This window comes from Pan troglodytes, chromosome 7 (assembly GCF_028858775.2).
Source record: "Pan troglodytes isolate AG18354 chromosome 7, NHGRI_mPanTro3-v2.0_pri, whole genome shotgun sequence".
Lineage (NCBI taxonomy): Eukaryota > Metazoa > Chordata > Mammalia > Primates > Hominidae > Pan > Pan troglodytes.
This window is the reverse complement of record NC_072405.2, coordinates 13,746,957-13,772,145: the sequence shown is the minus strand read 5'-3', so window position 1 is coordinate 13,772,145 and position 25,189 is coordinate 13,746,957. Positions and strand designations below refer to the sequence as shown.

General features: G+C 38.1%; 1 protein-coding gene across 1 annotated transcript in view; it reads right to left on the bottom strand.

Annotated features, from left to right (window-relative positions):
- Positions 1-25,189, bottom strand: part of AGPAT5 (1-acylglycerol-3-phosphate O-acyltransferase 5) — a 50,764-nt gene that overhangs the window by 6,815 nt on the left and 18,760 nt on the right. Inside the window, 4 exon segments of the mRNA NM_001428035.1 lie at positions 4,994-5,152; positions 11,070-11,160; positions 20,189-20,278; positions 22,011-22,126. Coding sequence (NP_001414964.1) covers positions 4,994-5,152; positions 11,070-11,160; positions 20,189-20,278; positions 22,011-22,126 — 456 coding nt within the window.

Sequence of the window (25,189 nt, the reverse complement as noted above, 5' to 3'; positions counted from 1 at the left end):
TATAAATACTTCCTATAGGTTTAAAAAAGTACTTATATATCCACATTTGCAAAAACTATCTTAGTTGAAGCATAGTTCATATTACATGAGTAAAAATTACCCTATAGCACCTTAGGGAATCTAGGGAAAAATACTCTAAGGTATTATTGTTTTTCTACCTATAAATTTCTAGTAGGCACTAAAGTATACTGATATGCTTGGGTAATAGAGGAAGTCTTCTGACTATTCGTACAGGTCACAGGTCTACTTGCTGCAGAAACCAAGCCCCATTTGCTCTGAAGGCAACACACAGGACCCACATCCAACAAGATGAAGCCGGGGAGATAACTGCTGTTAAATCACATCGATGAACACTATACAGCCTTTAAAAAAAAGTTATGGAAGTATATATACTGACGTGTACAGCTGCTTATAACACACAAGAAAATATGAAGAACATGAGATATAGACACACACAGAAATCTCATCTTTAAAAAATACGTAAAGGCACATACTCTCTCCAACATATAGACATTATAAAAAAGAGGATTTAAAGGAAAATATCCAAATTGTTAAAGGAAAATATCCAAATTGGGCTTACCGCTGGACAGGTGAACTTGTGGAGATTTTTCCTTCTTCTTTGGGTTATCTGTAATCCCCCCTTCCCTGATCCATTTTTTTTTTTTAGGCAGATTCTTGCTCTGTCAGCCAGGCTAGAGTCCAGTGGCACGATCTTAGCTCACTGCAACTGCTGCCTCCCGGATTCAAGCGATTCTCCTACCTCAGCCTCCTGAGTAGCTGGGATTACAGGTGCCTACCACTGTGCCCGGCTAATTTTTGTATTTTTAGTAGAGATGGGATTTCACCGTGTTGGCCACGCTGGTCTAGAACTCCTGACCTTGTGATCCACCCGCCTCAGCATCCCAAAGTGCTGGGATTACAGGCCTCCATATTTTTAAATATAAAAATATTAATAGAAATGGAAAGTATATATGTTGTAATATGAAAATACTGGTAGAAAAAACTTAACTAGGATCATACACAATACTTAAATAGAATACCAAAGGTTGTCCTTAAGCACACAATTTATTACATTACACCAGCCACTTCAGAAATATAATTAAAAAAAATCAATAGTAATCAAATTACACTGTTTCACCTCTGCCGCAATGACATCTTCCATGATTACAAGAAGCAGTGAACCACGAGAGAATGCCCAGGTGGGCTTTGATTTATACCTCCCTTAAAATGAAACTTACACCATAAAACGGGAAGGACAAGGGACACTGCTGGCTGCCTCTCCTCAACATGAGACCTCATGAAGGTGACTACAAGAATTCCTGTAGCATTTGTTAGCACTGCAGCTTCTACAGCTTCCCAGCTCTCACCTGCAGAGCGTCCTGGTGGCAACGTGGAGTGGAGCAGAGGCCCTGCATGTTCAACAATCACTGCAGCTAATTCTGACAAACAGTGATCCCCCAGAATGCTTTGAGAAACACTGGGTCATGGCATATCAACAATCTACCAACTTCAGAAAAAAATTATTTCTTAATTGCATCATAAAATATGAATATTAAATAGCCTACTACATATAGAGATAATATTTAATACTAATGAAATTTGGCCACAAAGTACTTACAGTATTCCAAGTTACAGAATTTTCTACCTAACACAACTTATATCAGATGTCATATAATTTAAAGTGACTCTTAAACTAAAGTAGATTATAACCAGACCAGAACACCCATCAATTCATACAAACAACTGAAAGCAGGGCTGAGCCAGTGACAGAAAACAAAACAAAACAATGAAAGCAGGGTTTTTCAAGCTACAGGTTAAAAGCAACACACTAGAAGGAAAAACGTGTTATTATTATATCTTATGTGCACACGTATACATGTTGAATAATGTCTCAGAAAGCGGGAATGCTAAATCTAAAATGTGAATGCATTTGTACATCTGAGAGACATTTCCAAAGCAACTTCTACAAAGGTTTATACTATATTGCATTCCTAACAGCAAAGTATAAAAATGCCTGTTAATACTTGAATCTCACCCACTGAGCCTATGATCAAACCTTGGGATGTTTGCCAATCTAATGGATTAAAAAAAAAAAAAGGTATCCCCTGTAGTTTTCATTTGCACTTATCTTATTATGAATGAGGTTAAATGTGAAATGTCTATTCTTGTTCTTTACCCAGTTTTCTTTCTAGTTATCAGTCACCTTCTTATCAATGTGTAAGTGCACTTTACGCAAGAAGGAACTGACCCCTTTTCTATGATCTAGGTTGCAAATAATTTCCCAGTTTGTCTTTCAGTCTTGATTTTACTCTGGTGTACTTTTCCTTTAATTCAGAAATACTTTATCCTTGACTGAAGTGATAAGATTTTATTTTCTTTATGGTATCTGGGTATGTCAGAAAGGTCAATCTTTCAAAAGGAGACAATTTGTAATGAATACACATAGGCAGTGACCACCCCAAAGCCACAGTCAGCTCACATGTAGCAGAGGATAAGCAGGGCAGTGGGAGGTTGGAACCCAGGCAATGCAACTCACAGAGCGTTTTGGCTTCCTCAAGGCACTTATGATGCAGCTGGGAGGAGAGAAAGACAGAGCCCTGTGTTAAGTGCCAGCACTGTAACACACGCCATCAGTGCCACAGCAGTACTGCAAGAGCAGGGGCAGGAGAAGGCACAGTGCTATGCTGGGAAAGGTGCCGCCTGTCACTCTGGGAGAACAGTAGGCTTGGATGAGGGCAACAAAAGAGAGGGTGGTTTCCTGTGGAAAGCAGGATTGGCCACACAAAGTCTTCAACTACTGAATATGCATGGCGTGCAGAAGGACTCAGTCAGCCAGCTTCACCACGGCCGAGGCTTCACGGCACAGCACAGGAGGAAGCGAAGACAAGGCAGAGCTCACGGCTGGAATGCAGTCCTCCGATGGCAGGCAACAGAGGCTGGCCTTACCCACGAGCTCTGCTGAACCAAGGGGTTCTTAGACAGGAGGGGACATGATAAAAGTAGCAGCATTTAAACAAGGTTATTATGGGGAGTCTATCTGTTTTTCATTGGTTATAAACACTTGTTTAATCTTAAACTATGTTTAATAAACCAATGACAATCTTGATGAACAACTGTCTGTTTTCAAATGCAAAAATAGGTAAGTAACTCCTTCGATAGTTTAAAAGAGAAAAATATTAATATGCCACTTTTTTATAAGAAGGGAGGGATGGTAGAATAAGAAGATATACTTAAATTTGCACATACAACGCACAACAAATTAAGAAAACTGGTTATCGCTAGGAAGGAGAAGGGAAGGCCAGGTAGCAGGGTGGAAAGCAAGGAAGACGTTTCACTGTGCATTTCGTACAGTTTTAATTTTTAAACTGATGCATTACTTATTCTAAACATTTACATTTAAAATGAAAAACACCTTAGTTTTCTACTTTACAATTACTCTGTGTTATATACAATTATGAGAACAATCATCTTTCAGATATAAATATGTTACATTTTTTTTTCCTTCTACCATAACCAATTTTTATACTAGCTAGCCCCTGGGCCTCACTCCTCCAGCCTCCCTCCCTAACTTTCTGCAGTAGGCAGCTGCTCTCTCTTTCAGTCAAAGAGCTTTTCTTTTAAAACTCGAGTGACCCTCATCTTATCATTATTTAACAGACTAATCATTTGACAACTATAATCTCACTGAACTTTGGAAAAATCCCTGACATCCAAAGATGACACACAGACAGTGTTAGATAATGTAACGGTGCACAGTACTACGTCTAGAAGGCCTACGTGTAAGGTTGGGCAGAATAATTTCTATCCTTGCTCACTTCTGAATGCTTTAATAATGTCTACTTTTATAAATGTTTTGTTGTAGTTAAAAATATTACTCTATAAAATTTCCAAGGCACATCAACTTCAGAGGAATGCTTCAGGTGAGGGTTTCCATGTAAAACGTGCTGGAGGCTCATATTTTGAACATCTGCCCTCAGTAGATCCTACTGATACAAGCACACTGACATACATACTAGCTCAACCCCAAACAGCTGATGAGGTAAAAACACAAAGCTCATTTGGGAGGCCGAGGTGCGTGGATCACCTGAGGTAAGGAGTTTGAGACCAGCCTGGCCAACATGGTGAAATCCCATCTCTACTAAAAATACAAATATTAGTCATGCATGGTGGCACACGCATGTAGTTCCAGCTACTCAGGAGGCTGAGGCAGGAGAATCGTGTGAACGTGGGAGGCGGAGGTTGCAGTGAGCCAAGATCGCGCCACTGCACTCCAGCCTGGGCGACAGAGCGAAACTCTTATCTCAAAACAAAAAACGAAAAACAAAAAACCCCATGAAGCCTAGTGTTCTCTCTCAACCCCAGCTCAAACAGATATTTTGAAAAGGAAACAGAAACTCCACACACTTCCCTGTTTGCCTATTTCCATGTTTACATTTCTCTAACAGCTAACACTATGTTTGGTTAGTTTAACTAAGTTATCCTGCTCACTTAAAATTCTATTTTTTTCTGGTTATATCTGACAATAGCTCAGAGGTTCTTAAAACCTAACATGTTTGGGAAAAAAAAGGTCACACTTAACTGTATTTCTTCTTGTCACAATGACACCCAGATTTAATAACTATTTTATGAAAAATACAGCAGAAGGGCAGCACGGACTAATAATGTGCACTCAGTACTGCCGGGCGTGCTCCTGCTTCACGTCTTCCTCCCTTCCACACAGCTTTCCTTTTAAGTGTGAACTTTGAGTAGAAAGAGGCTGGATTAATGATAATTGGTGAGTCCATAGGACTCACACGACAGCCAAGAAATACCACACTTTGCAGGACTAATGAGATTTCCACTGTTACATCTTAATAACATCTTGAAAAATATACCGGGTAAATGTAATGAAGGAAAAAAGTACACTTCACCTACTTTGTAAAACTGAATTCTACATAAACATGTGCACCGTATATATCGGGTGCAGGCATTTCAGGTGCGTGAACACACTTACCCGTCATGGTCGGTGACTCTCTTCGCTGCCCTCCATCGTCCTTCCCTTCATAAACCACCGTAACATCATAAATTGCATCTAAATAATTCTTCATGCAATCAAAAGCAACGTGAGTTGCCTTTATTCGTGGTGTTAGCACATGTTTTAATACTGCAAGGCCTAGAAGTCAATTCAGTGTTGTCATTAATTAGTTACAAAACACCTCCACAATATACTGTTTAACATCTAAATTATTTTTAAATTCCCTCAAACAAACACGACAGAATCTATTAATTCCACAACCTCAAATATTTAGGGCTCTAAGTTTAGAGAGCACTCTCACTTGCCTTTTTCTGTTTAAATCAATATTCATTTGCTATATATTGATCAAATATCTACATGTACAAGTCACTGTGTTGGAAGTTTATGGTCTATCGGAAACGATTCAATCTAGTAAACCCCGGCAAGGGTAAATATTAGTGCCCTCGCTTCTGGCCACTGAACAAAGGTGATAGCATCTTGCCCATGGTGACTCAAGATTTCCTAGAAATATAGTCACACAGCACATGGCCTCCTGTTTCTGGCTTCTTTTGCTCAGCATGGATCTGAGGTTCATCTGTGTGGCTGCAGGACTCAGTGCTTCATTCCTTTTTATGGCTGAATAGTATTCCATTGTGTGAACAGATCACATTTTGTTTACCTATTAATTGCTTCATGGACATTTGGGTTGCATCCATACTTTGGCTATTATGAATAATGCTGCTATGAACATTCATAGGAATTGCATATGAAGGCTGCAGGTGAACAAGCTTTTGTATGAACATACGATTTCAAACCTCTTGAGTATATCTGACATATTTTTAAAAGGTTCTTTAGCTGGGGGACTACTGCAATTATCTAGAACAAATCCTACTCATTAGGTTCCTACTAGGGTTAAGGATTTGTTCTTCTCTCCTTCCTATTACCTCCCTTTTCCTTGATTAAAATATTTACTGACAATTTAACAGAAAACAGTAGCTCTCAATAAGTGACATGAAAATAGACTACAAAAAACTAGTCTAGATTTTCTACTGGCCTCTCTGGAGGGAAAGTAGCTGAGTAAGGAAGAACAGCTATTACATGGTGGGACTGTCCCACACAAGAGGTTTTAAAATGCAGGGTGGCGTGGGAAAGACAAAGATTCCCACAAGCACGTATCTGACTTTAGTCCCCAGGGCAGGGGCAGTTAAATTGATTCACAAACTTGCAACAAAAATCTCAATCGCACACCAAGCTGGGAAGCATTTATTTGTCAATTAAACTAGTTAACACTTCCTTCTTTGCTACTGGAGCTCATCCAACTTTATGAAGTCCAAAGTTTCAAAATATCACTCTGTGGTGTTCACTAAAACAACTAATTACTAGCATCCAAGTAAGTTAGTAAGGAAATAAAGACAGAAAGCTAGTATTTTTAAAACATAAAAGGAAATGAATTATCATGAATGTTTTAAAAAAATAGCTTTGTGACTAGGCTTCTGCTCCAGAAGGCATAGATAAAGCCACACCATAACTAGAAGGGGAATGGCCAAGAGGAAGACACGCAGAGCATGCCTGCGTGCACCCGCCTGCCATGCAAAGATAAAAGTGGAAGAGCAGGAGGCAGGGAAAGAAAGAGAACATGGAGCTGGGCGCGGTGGCACATGTATGTCTGTAGTCCTAACTACTCAGGAGGACTGCTTTAGCCTGGAAGTTGGGGAGCGGGGGAGAGAAGGAAGAGAGGGAGGGAGAAGAATATAGAAAGAAAGCAGAAAGAAAAGAGAGAGAGAGGAGAGAAAGCAAGCAAGCAAGCAAGAGAGAACGAGTGAGGGAAGGAAGAAAGGGAGGGAGGGAAAGAAAAGAAGGAAGGGAGAGAGAGTGAAAGAAAGAAGGAAGAAAGAAGGGGGAAAGAGAACATGAGTTCAAATTGGGCATACTGAGGCTGAAGTAACAAAACATTCTAGAAGTAGTTGGAAATATGGTCTGTAAAATGGCAAGAATCAACCGAAGCTAAGCATGTGGAAACCATGGGAATGGATAACTGAAGTAATGGCAGTGGCTGAGAATAATAAAGGGCAGAAGATGAAAAAGCAAGAAATACAGACTTCGGAAACATCCACATTAAAAAAAAAAGGTAAAAATAATAACAGGGAATACGACAACCCAGGAAATAAAAAAAGGGGGGAAACCAATGTAATACAAAAACAAAGGGAAGAGATGTTTAAAGGAAGAGGAGGTGATATTTATCTTCATCAAGAAAAGTTATACTGCATTGTTTATTTCTACAAGAAAGTTAAAATTATTTCATGGTTATAAAGTTATAAATAATGTCAAAAGTTACGTGAAAGTTAACAAATATGACAACTGACACAAATGATACGATGCTGTGGAGGTCAGTGGTAAGTGAGAAGTGGGATTCATTTCTGGAGAGTGGATGGAGTCAAATACAAGAAAGCAAGGGGCCCAGACTTCTCTTTGCACAGCTACAGACTTAGTTATTTCAGAATTGGAGTACATTTGCAAGCTGGGAGAAACCCCAGCAGAGAAGTAAGGCAGATGACTGAGGCAATGATGGAGACAGGGTAGACGGAATCAAGAGCTTAGAAACTGTTGACGTTGCCATGTCTAAGAAGAAATTTTTTCTCCAAAGTTTTCTTCTTAGACATGGCAGCTTCAGCAGTTTCTTCCAAAGAAATCCAAGTCAAGAGACTCCACATTAAGATTTTGAAATCAAAAGGGATATTGGGTGCACTCTTTCCAGAGAAACATAACTTTCTGAAAGCAAAAAATCCTTGAATGTGAAGAGAACAAAAATCCGTGAAAACCATGAGGTAGTCAAAAGGAGAAAAATAAAAGAACTGCTCCACACAGACTTGGCTCGGCTGAAATGAAATGGCCTGGCTTGGCTGCAGAAGGCACTCAGCATTGATCTTACGATGTTCTCCACTGCTAAGGAAGGGAGAAAACAAACAGGGTTGCCAAGGGCTGAGGAAAGGCAGGGCAGGAACAGAACAGCCCAGCACTGGGATGGGCAGACCCCGGGGCTGGGGCAGACAAGAACTGCAGAAGGCCCTGCAAGCTGCAGAAGGGCCAAGGAAAGAGAGATTAGAAATCAGCCAAAAACACAGGTTTAGAGCGAGTGAGGAGGAGGGAGAACCAGAGTCAGCTATATGGTGTGGACGACCCAGTGCCATTTCCAGATGAACTTCAAGGTGGTAAAAGCAGAGCACTGGACCCAGCACAGGACCCCGAACCAAGCACAGGACCCCGGACCAAGCACAGGACCCCATACAGGAGAACAGGATCCCCCCAAGCCTCCACAAAGGACTGCAGCCCTGCCAACACCTTGATTTCAGCTGAGTAAGACCCATTTCAGACTTCTCAAATGTAAGAGAAGAAATCTGTGGTGTTTTAAGCCACCAAGTTTGTGGCCCTTCCTGAGAGCAGCCACAGGAAGCAAATACACGTTCTTAAGAGCGAGAGTGCCGTTAGCACACAAAGCTGAGCACTAGCTTTCTTGTTTGCTATGCTTTCTCAGAAGTTGGCTTCAAAGTATTCATTTAATTTCTACTTCTTTGATTATGAGAAAGAATAAACATTTGTTCAAGTGTGTGGGTCATTTGTATCTCTTGAATTTCTTATTCATGCCCTTTTCCCATTTTTCTAGTTTATGTCTTTTCTAATTAAGAAGCACTTTTGTAATATTAAGTATATTAATATCCTATATTATAAAATATTATTAGCTTGCCATTTGCCAACTAAATTTGTTCATATAATGTTTGAGACATAAAAATAATTTTTATTCAGTTAAGTCTACAAAGAAAAAAATTGCTTTGTAGCTTATTTCCTTTCTTCTCATGTTTTGAAAGAACTCTCAAATCTCTACAATCGCCAGTGTTATTTATCCTATGAATAACATGAAAATTCTAGGTATCTGGTTTGCCATTATAGACACATCATTAAATTTCTGTTTTCTATTAAGAGAGTTCAAAAAGCTTAAGTATGTCACCTTCGCTAGCTACTGTGGTTTTAACCATGGCAATTAAAAAAAAAAACCACCATAGGGGCTTACTTTAATGGGTCCAGGTGGCAGATTAAGATACATTTAATTCCACATTCCTTATAACCATTAGAAACCCAAATATCTAAAACAATTCTAAGGAAAATTAGTTAAAAACAAAACCCTTCGTACAGCTGAGAAAAGTTTAAATATTACCACAGTGCCTGCACTTCTGCAGGACCCCATCTGAACAGCTTCTTCCTCCATGTCTAAGTTTCCTATAAGAGGTATGCAACTGCTATCAATTTGTTCTTTTTGTGAATAAAACTTAGGCAAAAAAACTGAATGATGGAGTTACCAAGACAAGAAATATGAGTGTATGCATGGAAGGATAAATTCTATCTTCAATACGCTGAGTTTGAGACATCCTTTTGGGACAGTCAAGCGAAGCTCTCTAACGGACAATTGTACAAATGGGTGCAGAGTTAGGCAGAGAGACATGGAGGGGAGGAAGCTTTTGTGAGTCATCAGCAGTCAAGGAAACGGTGGCTAAAGCCATGGATTTAGAGGAAGGCCACCATGAGAAACACAAAGTGAAATTAATCAAAGACCAAAACCTGACACTGGAAATAACACATGTAGCAGGGAGAAATGAAGCAGAAAGAGGCTGGAAAGGAGGCTAGGAAGTAATCGCCAGAGAGCTGGCAGGATAATGGAGAACAGCCCCACAGAAGTCTAGGGAGAGAATTTCAAATCAGACCAAAACAAATTGAGGGCAGAGTGAGTACTGGAAAAAGTGCTTACAACAAAGGTAGACTACAGATTCGAGAGTGCTTTTTGTTTTGTTCTGTTTAATAAATGTGAAAAGGGCAACAGAGACAATGGCATTGCAAAAGAGCAACTGAAATGACAGAACGTCATGTCTATTAGACAGAGGAAGCAATGAAAGTCAAAAGAGAGCTGGCAGATTGGGAGACCAACTGAACCCTCCTATTCTGAACCACTCCTTACTTAATAGGACATGTGTTTAAAAACAAACTGGCATTTGTTAAAAGTACGGTTACAAATGATGTCATATACATATGACATATCTGCTCTTGTAAGCACCTTGTAAAAACTCCCCCTTATCATTTTTGATTAAACTAACATTAAATAAAATTAAAAATTCGTTTCATGCACTAGTCACATGTTGAATACTCAAAAACCACATTGGTAGGAGCCAGCACACTGGACAGAACAGATGAAGAACTTTACCATTATTGCAGAAAGTTCCATTAGACAGCACTGTCATAGGCCCTGCTGTAACGTCACCAACAAGGTATTTGCTCAGTGAGTGACTATCAACATATGGAGATCACACACTAAATCACAGTCAAGCTTCAAAGACACCTCTAAGAACATAGCATAGCCACTGTTTTCTGTATACTTCCCAATTTGGTTAAATTGCATAACTTATTGGTATATCAATTATTCAATTTTCTAAAATATGGATATTAAGAACATTACCATTGTTGAAGACATTAATAGCTTCCAAGCACTGCGGACCAACTTTGTGTAACTTCTCCATTAGAAACTTCACATATTTTCTAATCTAATCCTCACACAGATTTACATCTACTTATAAGGCATATGTTATTTTAAGAGATGAAGAAGCAAGCTCAGTAACATTACACAACTTGCAAGTTGCAACCATACAGCCAATAAAAGTCCGAGTTTGGACTCCAACTTAGGTCTGTCATCTTACAAAACAGAAGCTCCATTACACATAACCCATACACTGTAGAAAAAGCTTCCATCTACATAATCATGTACTTAGATAGATTTTAAATAAATCCATGGCACAAGAATATGTATCGTAACAACCACTTCAACTTAATTTCTCAGATATATGTAATAATAGCATGCAAGTGAATTAAGGAGAAGAAACTTCATTTCCTAAGAGATAATATGTACACTAATTCAAGGAATGAATACATTCATTCCTTCAATTGTAAAACAGAAGTATCTTTTCCAGGAAGAAAAACTAAAAATGTTATTATCTTTAAAAAGTATTTGTTCAAACACTGTCAAATTTTTACTTACCACGTTGGGCAGCAAATGCCTGACTAGCTGAAAGGACTTTTGTTTGCTCTGGATTATACCTTGTACCTTCTGGAAAAATCACAAGATACATCTGTGGGACATAGAGCAAATTTGGTTTATTTTGTGTGAGCTTTGTTTTTGTTATTGTTAACCTAAAAAAGCTAAACCTACTAATGCTAAGAGAGTATTTCCTACAGTAGGAGAAAATGTATATTTATTTACATGTGACCTTCATTTCAAGCAGGGCAAACAAAATGCAACAATTCAATTAAGTCTGAACATAACGTGAACTATATTTTAAATGCAGTGCTACATTCATTGGTAGGTCAGCCATGAAGAATCTAAAAACATTTCTAATTACATGCTAAGAATTCACTAATTAAAAATAGGCCATGAAACACTGACTCATACAAAGCCTCAATGAGTTTTTGCCCTTTGAGATCCTGTAATATGCCATTTTTAGAAACACAAATTTTAGAAATCAGTATCGTTAAGTACCAACACTAAAAAGTACCTCATTTGATGAAAATCATATACTAAATCCCCACCATGTGAAACGTTCTAAATGTTCACATTCAAAAGCTTCACACAGAATTCCTATTTCACACTGCTCCTTTAGTGCATTTTAAATTTTATTTATAAGCAAACTCATTTGTTATATAAACTGAAACTAAAATAATATAAAGAAGAATATCAAGCTGGACGTTTAATAAGTAATCAATTAGTCTAAGTTTTTACACTTATCTGCTTAGGAAAGTAAAAACAGAAACATTAAAATTATACAGCAAAAACTCCTAGCTTGAGAACTGAGTTACAAAAACTACACTAATAACTTTGATTGACAGCCGAAAGACAAAAATAAGTTATGCACACCAAATCTTTTCAAATATGAACAGAATACAGGAAACAAGACAGGAGCTCATGGGAGAAAACTATGTTTATTGGATTCATTCTTGCCAGATCTCAGACAGTACTCAGACAACACTGTCTACCTCTGTACATCTGGTACAGAAGCCTTCCTTCATCTGGATGACCTATGACCATACAGCTCCTACTTAAAAACCTATGTGGCACTGAATTTTTTCTTTAGATACTGGTATAATGGTATCTAAAAATTTCGTACTTTCAGCTTCCATGCAAATATGCAAGCTTTTTGTTCATTCATATAAAAGTCTTCAGAACCCACACCTAACTTAGAAATTAACAGATAATATTATATGTATCTTTATATTTAATAATTTATATTATTTTTAATAATTAATATTAAATATTATCAAACATTAATAATTTATATGTATATTTATATTTAATAATGAAGATTGATCAGATCTGTTAAGAAAATGTAGAAAAGTGGGTACAATTAGGAAAAACATACAAAATTCCTTATCATATTCCAGCAACTAGAAGGAAAAACAGGAAGACAAACATTAAAGCTAGTTCCAAACACCACACATTCATTTTCACGAAAATGTGTTTTGTAACAGTAAGTTTTATATTCAAAGCCATGAAAGCAATTACCGTGGGCTATCAGCTTTTAACTCAATCATTTATAAATAAAACGATTATTTCACAGGTTAATAACTCATGTGGTATTATTTGCTGTCTTAGAAGTTTAATTTAAAAGAACATTGACAGACAGCAGGAAGGCATGAATTCATTCACAGCTAATTCAGAAACTATTTCTTATATACTTATTATGTTCCAGGAACTGCACAAAGCAAACAACACATATGGTCCTTCCCTTCATGGACAAGTGAGGAAAAGAAATACATTAAACAGATAAATAAAAACATGTCATTACATATCATGATATGATTGCAAAGAAAAAGAACAAGGTGTGATGAAGGAAAATGATGAGAAAAAATTTAGGAAGGGCAATGGGGCTAGGAACTAAAGAATGAATAAAAGAATGAGTGCTTTTCCCTAAAGATGAGGAATATGGAAAGGATTTCCCTCACACCAGTTCTAGTCAAGGCTGTACTAGGAGGTCTAGCCAGAAAATTTAGCAAGAAAAAGAAATAAAAGCCATCAAGATTAAAAAGGACAAAGTAAAACTGTTATTTCTATAACAATGACATGATTGTTTATGTAGGAAATCCTAAGAAATATATTTTTTAAGTTACTAGATGATTAATAAGTTTAGCAAGGTTAGTATATTAAAAAGTCAAATATATGCCTAGGTCAACAAACAAAAACTTGAAATTTTTTAAAATGTCATCTACTATAGTATCAAAAACTGAAATTCTTAGGGATATAACTGGCAAAAGATGTGCAAATCTGTACATTAAACTACAAAACACACTGAGATAAATAAAGAAGACCTAAGTAAACAAATGCAGGCTACGTTCATGAATCCAAAGATTCAATCCTGTTATATCAATTCTTCCCAAATTCATCTATATCTTCAATACAATCAAAATGAAAAGCCCACAAACTTTGGGTAGAAATTGTCGAGCTAATTCTATAATTCACACAGAAATGCAAAAAACCTATAATAGCCAAAACAACTTTGAAAAGAAAGAACAAATTTAGAAGACAACTACACTATTTAAAAACTTACTACAAAGCAAGCATTATTAAGACAGTATGGTATTGGCATAAGGATATATATATATAGATCAATATAACAGAACAAATGGTCCATTGATCTAGGGATAACAGACCCATCTATATTCAGTCTACTTATTTCAAACATTGGGGGGAAAATAATCTTTTCTATAGTGATGGTTACTTATATTAAAAAAAATGAACTTTGACCTTACACCATATGAAAACATTAATTATAAATAAATCCTAGAACTAAATGTAAAAGCAAAACTCTAAAATTTCCAGAAGAAAACAAAGGAGAAAATCTTAGCAACCTTAAGTTTGGCAAGGACTTCTTAAATAGGATACAAAAAGTGGAAATTATGAGAGAAAAAAAAAATCAATAAATTAAGCTTAAAAGTATGTTCTTCAAAAGATACATATAAATGTATAAAAATAAAAAAACACACGTTCTCAAAAAAGATACTATTCACAAATAGGAAAAGGCAAGTAACAGATGCAAAAAACTTATACAGAAACATTCTTAGGAGTGACAGGCTCATCTCATTTTATCATGCTTCGCTTTACTGAGCTTCACGGAAATTGCATTTTGTTCCCATTGAAGGTTTATGACAACCCTGCATCGAGCAAGTCTATTGGTGCCATTTTTCCAACAGTATGTGCTCACCTCACGTCTCTGTGTCATATTTCGGTAATCTCACAATATATTTCATATTATTATATCTGTTATTGTGATCTGTGATCTCTGATGTTACTATTGTAATTGTTTGGGGGTGCCATGAATTGCACCCATATAAGATGACACATTTAATTGATAAATGTCGTGTGTGTTCTGACTGCTCCACTGATGGCCTGTTCTCCTGTCTCTCTTTCTCTCTACCGCCCCTTGGGTTTCCCTATTCCCTGAGACACAACAGTATTGAAATTAGGCCAATTAATAACCCTACAATGGCTGCTAAGCGTTCCAGTGAAAGGAAGAGTTGCATGTCTCTCACTTCACATCAATAGCTAGAAATGGCTTAGTGAGGAAGGTATGTTGAAAGCCAAGGTAGGTCAAAAGCTAGGTCCTTTGCACCAAACAGCCAAGTTGCGGATACAAAGGAAAACCTCTTAAAGAGAATTAAAAGTGCTACTTCACTGAACACATGAATGATTAGAAAGCAAAACAGCCTTATTGCTGATATGGAGAAAGTCTGAGTGCTCTAGATAAAACATCAAACCAGCCACAACACTCCCTTAAAGCAAATCCTAATCCAGAGCAAGGCCCTAACTCCCTTTAATTCTCTGAAGGCTGAGAGAGGTAAGGAAGTGGCAGGAAAAAACTTAGAAGCTAGCAGAGGTTGGTTCGTGAGGTTAAGGAAAGAAGCCGTCTCTCCATAATATAAAATTGAAGTGGCAAGTACTGATGTATAAGCTATAGCAAGTTATCCAGAAAATCTACCTGAAATAAAATAAAGATTAAACAGAAGATATGGGATTTAAACCTGAATCTAATTTCAAAACCAACACTCTTATCCACCAGGCTGCCTCCTATCTGAAAAGGAACTTAAGTGAAAGCTGGAAGAAAAAGTGTAAGTCTCCATGTTTGTGCCATAAGTTTTATTAGCACATAGTCTAACAAAATGACTTCTATTAGTTATTTTTATCACAAATATGCTTCATTTGCATCCACAACCAATAAGTACCTTAAGAAAATACTGTATTGTCCCAGCAATAATTATGGAGATGTATTTCTTCACAACTTATAATACAAATATATTTTTTGAAACAAAATTCTGCATTTCTTAAATACTAATACTGAATAAGAACTGATACAATCATGGAATAGATTCATGAGAACTAATAAGCCACACGAAAGTTGACTTAACATATTCTACCATGTCAATTACTTAATTCACCTTCAGAAACAAAAGAATCATCAAGAACCTGAGCAAGATGTATCTGCTCTCACAGGGCGTACATATTAAGAAATGAAACAACCATCCAGATTCTTAGAAACCCGACCTGGGACAGTGACCTTACAGCGAAAGCTGCTCAGCACTGCCTCTTGAACCTGCCAGCCTGTTATCCATACTGCGCTAGGGACACAAAAGGCTGGAATTTTGCCCACAAAAAACAGGGAGGCTATTCTGGTAGCCCAAAACAGACTAGGTTATTTGAATCAACCTTCCTACTGAAAACAACTTAAAAAGCTGGATATAACATTATTTTAAAAGTACCCAAGAGTTGGCAAGATGTTAAGACTGAAATTAAGCAAACACAGTAAAGCAGAAGCAAGCATAAAACAGAACTTTGTTTTACAAGACTCATAAGATGAACGGCACAGAAACCAAAGCCCATGGACCTTCTAATAGAAATGTGAAGAGAGAATCAGAGAAATGAACGAAACACCAAAGGCTCTACTCTCAGGGTGAAAGTAAATGAGAGGTGAGCAGGTCTCACGTGAGCAGGTCTCAGGCAGGCAGTGTGGCTGCACTGCCTGAATGGCTCAGTTCACCTTCAACTCAGAATCTGGTTTGGGTGGGGCCCACGCTAGAGGAGCCTTAAGGGGCCCAGCTAAAACAGGTAGAAATGTTCTGTGGAGAAAGACACTCCCACCTGAGGCTTCAACTGATTTCCACAAATAACTTACCAAACACAGCCAGCAGCAAAGGAAGATAACAAAGCAAACAAGGAAAGAAAGTACCATGAGCAAGAACAGCAGAAAAGAACAGACTCAGACAGGACTTCAGGCACTGAAATAACCCAACACACCTTTTAAATTATGCCTTTATCACTTAAAGAAACAAAGACAAGCTTGAAGATTAAAACCAAAATAAGAGATTTGACAAAAACCACACAGCACTTCATATAATGAAAAACAATAATTTAAAACACTGAAGTTGAATGGATTTGTATCTATTCTGGATTGTATTTTAGAACAGAAAAAGGACATTAGTGGAAAACCTGGTAAAGTCTGAATAAAAATCTGTAGTACAATTAATAGTGTGGTACCAATGTTTATTTCTTAGTTTTGACAAATATATACCGTGTTATGTAAGATGTCAACATTAGATGTTAAAGCTAGATGAAGAAGGCTGGGCGTGGTGGCTCATGCCTATAATCCCAGCACTCTGGGGGGCCGAGGCGGGCGGATCAAGAGGTCAGGAGTTCGAGACCAGCCTGGCCAACATGGTGAAATCCTGTCTCTACTAAAAACACAAAAATTAGCCGGGCATGGCAGTGCACGCCTGTAATCCCAGCTACTCAGGAGGCTGAGGCAGGAGATTGCTTGAACCCATGAGGCAGAGGTTGCAGTGAGCCAAGATCGTGCCACTGCACTCCAGCCTGGATGACAGACCGAGACTCCAACTCAAAAAAAAAAAAAAGAAAAAAAGCTATATAAAGAATAAACAGGAACACTCTGTTCTTTCTGACGTTTTTGTAAATCTAACATTGTTCCAAGTTTTGAAATTTATTAACCAAAAATGGGAGGCGGCTTCCATTAAGTATGTAGAATGCCGAAGGAATACTACTGCCAACCCTACAGCAACAACAACACTGACAAGCTGTAGATTCATGACTTTTCTTAGACCCTTCAGAGAGCTGAAAGGTTGCAAGGCAACCAACTAACCCAAAAGTCTAAAGAAAGACGGAAAACTCAAAGGAGAAACAAGATGCAAGTGGTTGTTTAGTTGGGGGCCAATGTAACAGATACCAGTAAAAAGAATTTAGCTAAAAATTTTAACAATTTTGCAGAAAGCCAAGTATGAGCTAGTGGAACAGACGAACCCCTGGGCTACAGACACAAGGAGAATGCAGCACAACTCACAGGCTCGACCCACAGACCTCCTGTGTACTCACAAGATAAAGAAAAAGGAAAACACACTGGGGTCAGGGAAGACTGGATGTAGGCTTGTGGGAGGGAACAGCAGCCCTGTGGGAAAGGCACAGGGCCCAGCCCACATCCTTCTTTCTACGTTTCCTATGGAACAGCAGCCTGAAACTGATGAACAGGGGCAACAAAACCCTGCTACCCATGGGGCACGGATGAATACTCGATGAGGCTGGGTGAACAGAACAGGGAAAAACTCTTAGTAAAGGCAGGAATACATTCTGGGCACAGATTTACAGCCAGAAGCAAGGCAGAATCAGAGAAGGCTCCACCCCTGAGATTCTCCCTAAGAATGAAAAGACACTTCCCTTCCCTCTCCTTCTACCAACAAACTAGCGAGAGTTCAGTAACAAGTATCCGAGAAGTATAGTGGGGACAGGCATAAACAAGAGAGCCACTCCAAGGTGCCATGTGAAAATGCTGAGTGTGAAACAGACACTGAGGAAAAGCTCTAGCGGGAGGACATCCCCAACCTACAAACAAAGTAATGCGTTCTACAGAAACCTGAAGCTGTGAGAAAAAGCCCATGAGCAAAACCCAAATCCAGTGCACCTCCTCAGTGGACTGACTCAACTCCTCAACACTAAAGGCCAAGCAGAAAGACAAGTCTATCCATTTCCAGGTATCAAGACAACTTGCCTCCATTTCTACTGTCTTACAAAAGAGGCCCAGCGTTAGGCAAAATCTTAGGAAGTATGACAAAGGCAAGATAAAGCACAATCTGAAGAGATAAAGTAATCAAAATTTCCAGACTCAGATATGGCCCAGATGTTGGAATTATCAAGCAGGGAATTTAAGAGAACTGCAAGTATAATAAAATGATAAAGGTTCAAGTGGGAAACGTGACTAAGCTTTATGATCAGATAGATACACTAGCACAGAGATGGAAACTATGAAACAGGGTCAAAGGGAAGTGTGAGGAATGAAACACGCAGTAGCAGAGAAGAAGAGTGCCTTAAACTGGCTCACCAGTAGACTCAACACAGCCAAAGGAAGAATCCATGAACTCAAAGGTGGATCAACAGAAATTATCCAAACTGTAACACAAAAAGAAAAAAGGGAGGCGGCGTAAAAAAAAAAAAAAAACCAACAAAAAACGAATAATGCATCTAAGAACTAAAGAAGAGCGAGAAATGAACCAATACAAACATAACTGGAGAAGAAAGACTGGGGTAGGAATAATATTTAACGAAATAAGAGCAAAGAAATTTCCAAAATTAATAACAGACACCAAATCATAGATCCAAGCTCAGAGGACCAATCCAGGTAAAAATTTTTAAATGACACTCAGATATATGATACTTAAACTGCTGCAAACCAAAAACAAGAAGAAACTCACGAAGGCAGCCACATAAACAAGACACATGACAAGTGTAAAGAGCTGATTTTTTCAGCCCTAGCGCCACTGACAGCTATATTCATGGGGGCAAAAAAGCAAGGGACCACTGGGCATAGGATGCCAACATCACCCAAAAGGCAGCTATCTTCATTTGCTTCATATATACAATGCCCACAGCAGGACACAGAAGGAACTCCACAGCAGTCATCCATGGCTGGGGTGACTGGACAGCGGGGAGAGAAGTGGGATGGACATTTTAAGGTATAAATTCATGATTTTTAAATTTTAATTTTTTTGTAAAAAGTCGATAAACCATATTACCAACTTATTCTGTCTTTTGGAGACCTACATGCAATGACCACAATTCTGCCCAAATTCACCACACTGTTTCAGACTAAACAGAACCTTTGAAGACACCAAGCTTGGTTCTCAAGGGTTACCTATAACAGGATAAAGGGTCACTGTTCATCTCATTCCATTCTGCTTCTGTCACCCCACACATGCCCAAAACAGATGCAATGTTCTAATGTAAAAACACCTAGAAGAGGCATGTGAATAAACAATGCTCACACCAGGCACTTCGCCAGCTGAGTGTGAAGAATTCTTCCTTCACCATGAGCTCCAGCTGCTGCCCAGGACCCCTGGTGAGGGGAGGGCAAGAGGAGAGGAGGGAAGACAGAGGGAGGGAGCCAGAAAGGAAAGGGAAAGCCTGTGCACACGAGCTAAGCTTCTGAGCACATGTCATGCACTGAAAGAGAAAGCCCAAGTCGCCCCGGTGATCATGGTGCTTTGTCTCCGGAGGGAACCAGGGGAAAAGCCTTTGGCAGCAATCAGCATTCTATACAAAGCAGATTGAACTCTCCCCACTTTTGTGGAATAAAGTTTTATAAAATATTATTTACACTGAATGATTTGACATTTGTAGAGATTCACCCTTTTTTTGTTTTTCTGTACATGTAAGACATTCAAAATTTACACTAACAGAAAACAGTTGCTGCTCCTAAAACCAAATCTGATACTAAAGAAGACAAGAAGTAAGATGAGCTTGTAAACTAGCTTAAATGTCAGGTTAAAATGCAGTTAGTTCTATTTATAGACTCTGAAAGACACCAAATGCTCTTTTTATTCCTCTTTAAGGTCCACTGACCAGCAAAGGACCTAGGTGTTTACAGCAATCTTTCTGATGGCTGAAAAACCTGCCTACCTGTACATAGAGGGTTTCTGTTACCTCAGCATAACCCTGAATTAGTAATTACACATGGGAAAATATATTGTCAAAACAATTCTTAGATTTTAATTTAATTCTTAAATTTAGAAACTGAGAGCTGGTAAGAAAAATAAAAACGGGTAGGCTCTTACTGGAGTTCCTGCGTCCACGTAGCTCTGCAACTTGTTTCGCATCTCTTTCTCATTAAATTTGGCACTGCGCTTTACATAGATTCCTCCATGCTGCCACAATAAAATCGGGAGAAAGAAGATTTACTTTTAAAATAACAATTGGCCAGAGTCATCAAAAAGGCAACTTCTCTTGCAAAAAGTACAGAATAAAAACTACATTTCAGAATTTAATCTATATTTAATATCTTCAAATATTAGCTTCTAAAGAACATTTAGGTGAAAATTAGCTTGTCTCAACACAATTCAAAAAAACTGCATGTGACACTGCACTGGAAAACACATGAAGTTTAGTTTTGTTGGCAGTTAAAATGAAAATGCTTTCTTTCTTAAATACAAATTTTAAAAAATAAAAAACCTGATCCATCAGATGGATTTAACTCCCAATTCTTCCACCCACTTATTACGGAGTCACTAAAAAGCGTCCTTAAAATGTCAATACTTACGATCTTTAGGGATTTTAAAAAATCAATCCTGCTACAGATATTTATGTGGCACTGTTACGGACAGAATTGTGTTCCCCCAAATCAGTCTACTAAAGCCCTAATAGTTCCCACTGTGACTGTATTCAGAGAGAGGGACTTAGAGGTGGTAATTAAGGTTAAAAAAGGGCCTCAGAATGGGACCTTAGAAGTCTCTGTAGAAGGATTAGTCATCCAGTCTAACTAGTCCTTCTAAGAAGAGGAAGCGGTGCCAGGGGTGCTTGGGCACAGGGAAAAAAACCACATGAGGACACAGGAAGAAGGATGCTGTCTGCAAGCCTGGGAGAGAGGCCTTGGGAGAAACTAACCCTGTCAACACCTTGATCTTGGATGTCTAGCCTCCAGAACTAGAGAAAGGAAGTTTTATATATACAGTTTGCTTTTTTTTAATATCATACAGATCACTAATTACTGTTATCAACAGTTTAATGTAATTGCGTATCAAATTCTATGCCTTTAAATTTCCTATTTGTTTGAACTTTGTACATTTGCATTTTTGCTCTTTCATTTTACTGCAGCTGGCCGTTCATATCCATGTGTTCCACATCTGCAGATTCAACAAATCACAGATCAAAACTATGTGAACAAATGAAAATTAAAAATAATATAACAATTAAAATAATACAAATAAAAAATAAACTATAACAACCATTTACATGGCATTTATAATGTATTAGATATTATAAGTAATCTAGAGATGATTTAAAGTAGTGCACAGGTTATATGCAAATACTATCCCATTCTATATAAGGGTCTTGAACATCTTAGATTTTGGTATCTGTGGTGGTTCTAAAACCAATCCCCACAGATGCTGAAGGAAAACCATATATGGATAATCAGACGTATATAAATACACACCACTAAAAATGCCAAACAAAACTACTTCAACTGAGAATAAACTATTAAACCCATTTTAAAAACCATACATTCACATGAAGTATATGTTAAATTTTAAAATATAACATTTTTATAGGGTTGGGTATGGCAGTTCACACCTATAATCCAGCATTTTGGTAGGCTGAGACAGGCAGATTGCTTGAGTCCAAGACCAGCCTGGGCAACACAGCGAGACCCCCATCTCTACAAAAAATAGAAAATTTAGCCGGGCATGACGGTGGGCACCTACAGTCCCAACTACTTGGGAGGCAGAGGCAGGAGGTTCACTTGAGCCCCAGAGGTCAAGGCTGCAGTGAGCTGTGTTCACACCACTGCACTCAGCCTGAGCAAAAAAGTGAGACCGTCTCCAAAAAAAAAAAAAATTTATAAACTACATATATAGAGAGAAAAGCATGGAAACAAGTTACCTGAGCAAAGTAACACCCATACAATGGCAGCCATTTTAACCCTTCTTTCAGCACGTAGCGCACATGTCCTAGTGCATTCTGCCTGATGGCCAAGATGTCAGCAACAATCCAGTCAACTGCAGAGACAAGACCCAGTTAGCGCATACATGAGGCTCTTCACAAGTTGTACTAGGAATGGGCTTCAAAAGTACTGTGATTAGGATGTTTAAAATTTCTTTAAATCAATCTGAGATATTTAAAAAATACACATTTTCTGTTTTTTGAGCTTTTTTTTTTTTTTGGATTTCTTGAAAGGCTTTTTATTTCAAAGATAAAATACAGTCACAAAATACCTAAATAATCCAACAGCAGCATGTATATGGAATAAAATGAGCTTCTCTAAATCCTAAAGTCTAGAAAACAAAGTTTTTTTTAATGAGAAAGGGGAAATTATAAACAAAAAATGGCCAAATGCAACTATGAATTGCCACTAAATATTCAGTGTGTATATATATGTTCAGCAAAAGGCAAGGACACTTCATCTTCTACTAATGAGTTTTTAGGACTCGGTACTAGGTTGGGACGGCAATCAAACAATGGTCTCACATGCCTTACAATGATGCTGGTGCTTACAATGATGTGCTCCTTATGTAACCAAGTAAAATGATCTCAGACGGCTAATAACTATAGTTAAATAAATATGTTATTAACAAACGGTTGCAAAAACAAGGGTAAGATGGTATGAATTGATAACAGTAGCAATAAAAAACTTCCTAGAAGTTGTTAGTTGAGCTTTCAAAAAGAAAAAATTCCCAACACAGAGAGTGGCCCTTGCCAATTAAACAAACAGGAAGTGGCAAAGTGGGTGCAGAAGGTGGGAAACAGAGGACATGGTTTAAAGAGGAAACGAAGTGAAATTCAGGAGACAAATGATACAGGCCTTAAGAACCGCAGAAACTTGGATTTGAAAGGAAATGGCTACAAACTATCTCTTGATGAGAAAGAAAACATAAAAATGAAATGTAAGGCAGACTTCTCTAGTTAATACACACATGAGCTCAATGATACTCGAAAAGAAAACTGTTAATCTGTGAAAAGAATAGTTCTATCATCACCTATGTTCTCAGGCCATGAAAATGAGAACAAAAGGAGTGAGTCAGAGGAAGGAAATGTTAAAAAAAAAAAAGTCTGTAGAAAATAAACGCTGAGGATTTAGAGGAATTGCAATAAAGTTTTAGCCAAAGAGGACAGTTTTCCCCAGATTACAGGATGATTAGCTCTCGGCTAAGTGAAATCTGTTAGACAATGCACCATACTAGTCAGAATATCCCAAAGAAGATTTAGGCATTTTAATACTAAAAATTAACCCAGAAAAATGTCTTATCAATTATTATACATCTCTCTCTTTACTCAGGGATTATCATTCACAAGTTAACTTTTTCTTGATGACTTAAGACTTATAATTATTATACATATGAAACTTTTGTTATGGCTCCCTATAAGTAGAATGTTGCTTGCAAAGATTCTCCCCTACAGTGTATGATCCCAGAGACAGACACAACCTGTGTTATTGGGTTGAGATATCTATACTATTGGGCTATCAATGATCACTTTTCTCTAAAGTATATAAATTCCTGTTGAAGCCCTCTCCCTAGCCCCTTCTAATTTAGATGGAAGAAATAATAACTGATAAACATATTTCTTTCTAGTCATGTCTTAGAAACCATATAATCGACCCTGTTAGACCTGTACCAAATGCAAAAGAAAGCAGACAATAAATTCTGAGAACTAATTCTGTATGCTTCTGTATGGTTCCCAGGCTAAAGCACATCTTGGAAATACAGTTGGTGTACAAAGTTAAAAACCAGGTTTAGCATTTTTTCCTGCAATAATTTTTTTTTTAATTTGGAAGGATTTTAAAAATGGGTTTTATTTTAAAACAAATGGTTTTATGGTTATATTATGGCCTCAGATGCCCCTTCCAAGAACTTTTAAGAGAAAGTGTAAGATTTCCAAAATACATCATGTTCATAATAAGCTGCCCTGGGCTATGCCCTTAAACTTGAATATTTTAGTGGAAACATTTAAGAACTAGCTTAACTAGTCAAAATATACAAGCTTTGTGTCACCAATATTTGCTACTGAATTCTCTTTATTTCTTGTTTATTCTCAGCTACGTTTCAGATAGGACACCAGATTACAGTTTCTGACTATCTCACTTACAGCTGAGATTATATTACTTTGACAATAACTATTTATATTTTGTGTTCTGGCATAATTTAACTAAGATAGCAATAAATTTGGCTATGTGAGAATCTTCCATGGCAATCAAGCCAAAGCAGAGTCATTGTTCCCATTAACTTGGAGGAGAGGAGTAGAAGGCAGTGAGGGGCAGCAAGTCTAATTTCTTCATCCCTATCCTCATGAAACAGCAGTTCCTAATTCATAAGGGCCCTGTGTAGGCCAAGAGATACTGCATGTGCAGCGCTTCCCTACCATGGATCCAGCGCTATGCTAATGGTGAGCTATGACTGTCATCACAACCATTTTTAAATGCCATCTATGAGCCAGGTACGCTACCAGGATTAGGAGATAGCCTCTGTAAAGTGCCTGAAAGGAGCTATCACTCACACCTTACCAATAAGGCTCTGAGAGATAAGTAATTTGCCCACTGACACACAGCCTATTGCAGAACAGCATTTCTGCAATGCCGAACAGGAACCTGGGTCTCTCTAACTCCAAAGTCCATCCCTTTTTATAACATTCTACTCACCACGCATGCTGTTCAACAAGAAAATTGACACTTAAGCCAATAAAAGAGAACATTTCATGAGATTAAAAAGGCAAATAGTAGGCGGGGCACAGTGGCTCACGCCTGTAATCCCTGCACTTTGGGAGGCCGAGGCAGGCAGATCAACTGAGGCCAGGAGTTCAAGACCAGCCTGACCAACATGGTGAAACCCCATCTCTACTGAAAATACAAAATTAGCCAGGCGTGGTGGTGCATGTCTGTAATCCCAGCTACTCGGGAGGCTGAGGCAGGAAAATGGCTTGAACCCGGGAGGCAAAGGTTGCAGTGAGCTGAGATTGCACCATTGCACCCAGCCTGGGCAACAAGAGTGAAACTCCATCTCAAAAAAAAAAAGGCAAAGTGTTGTCAAAAGTAGATCGTTGAAGGATAAGGGGAAGAAATAACAGAC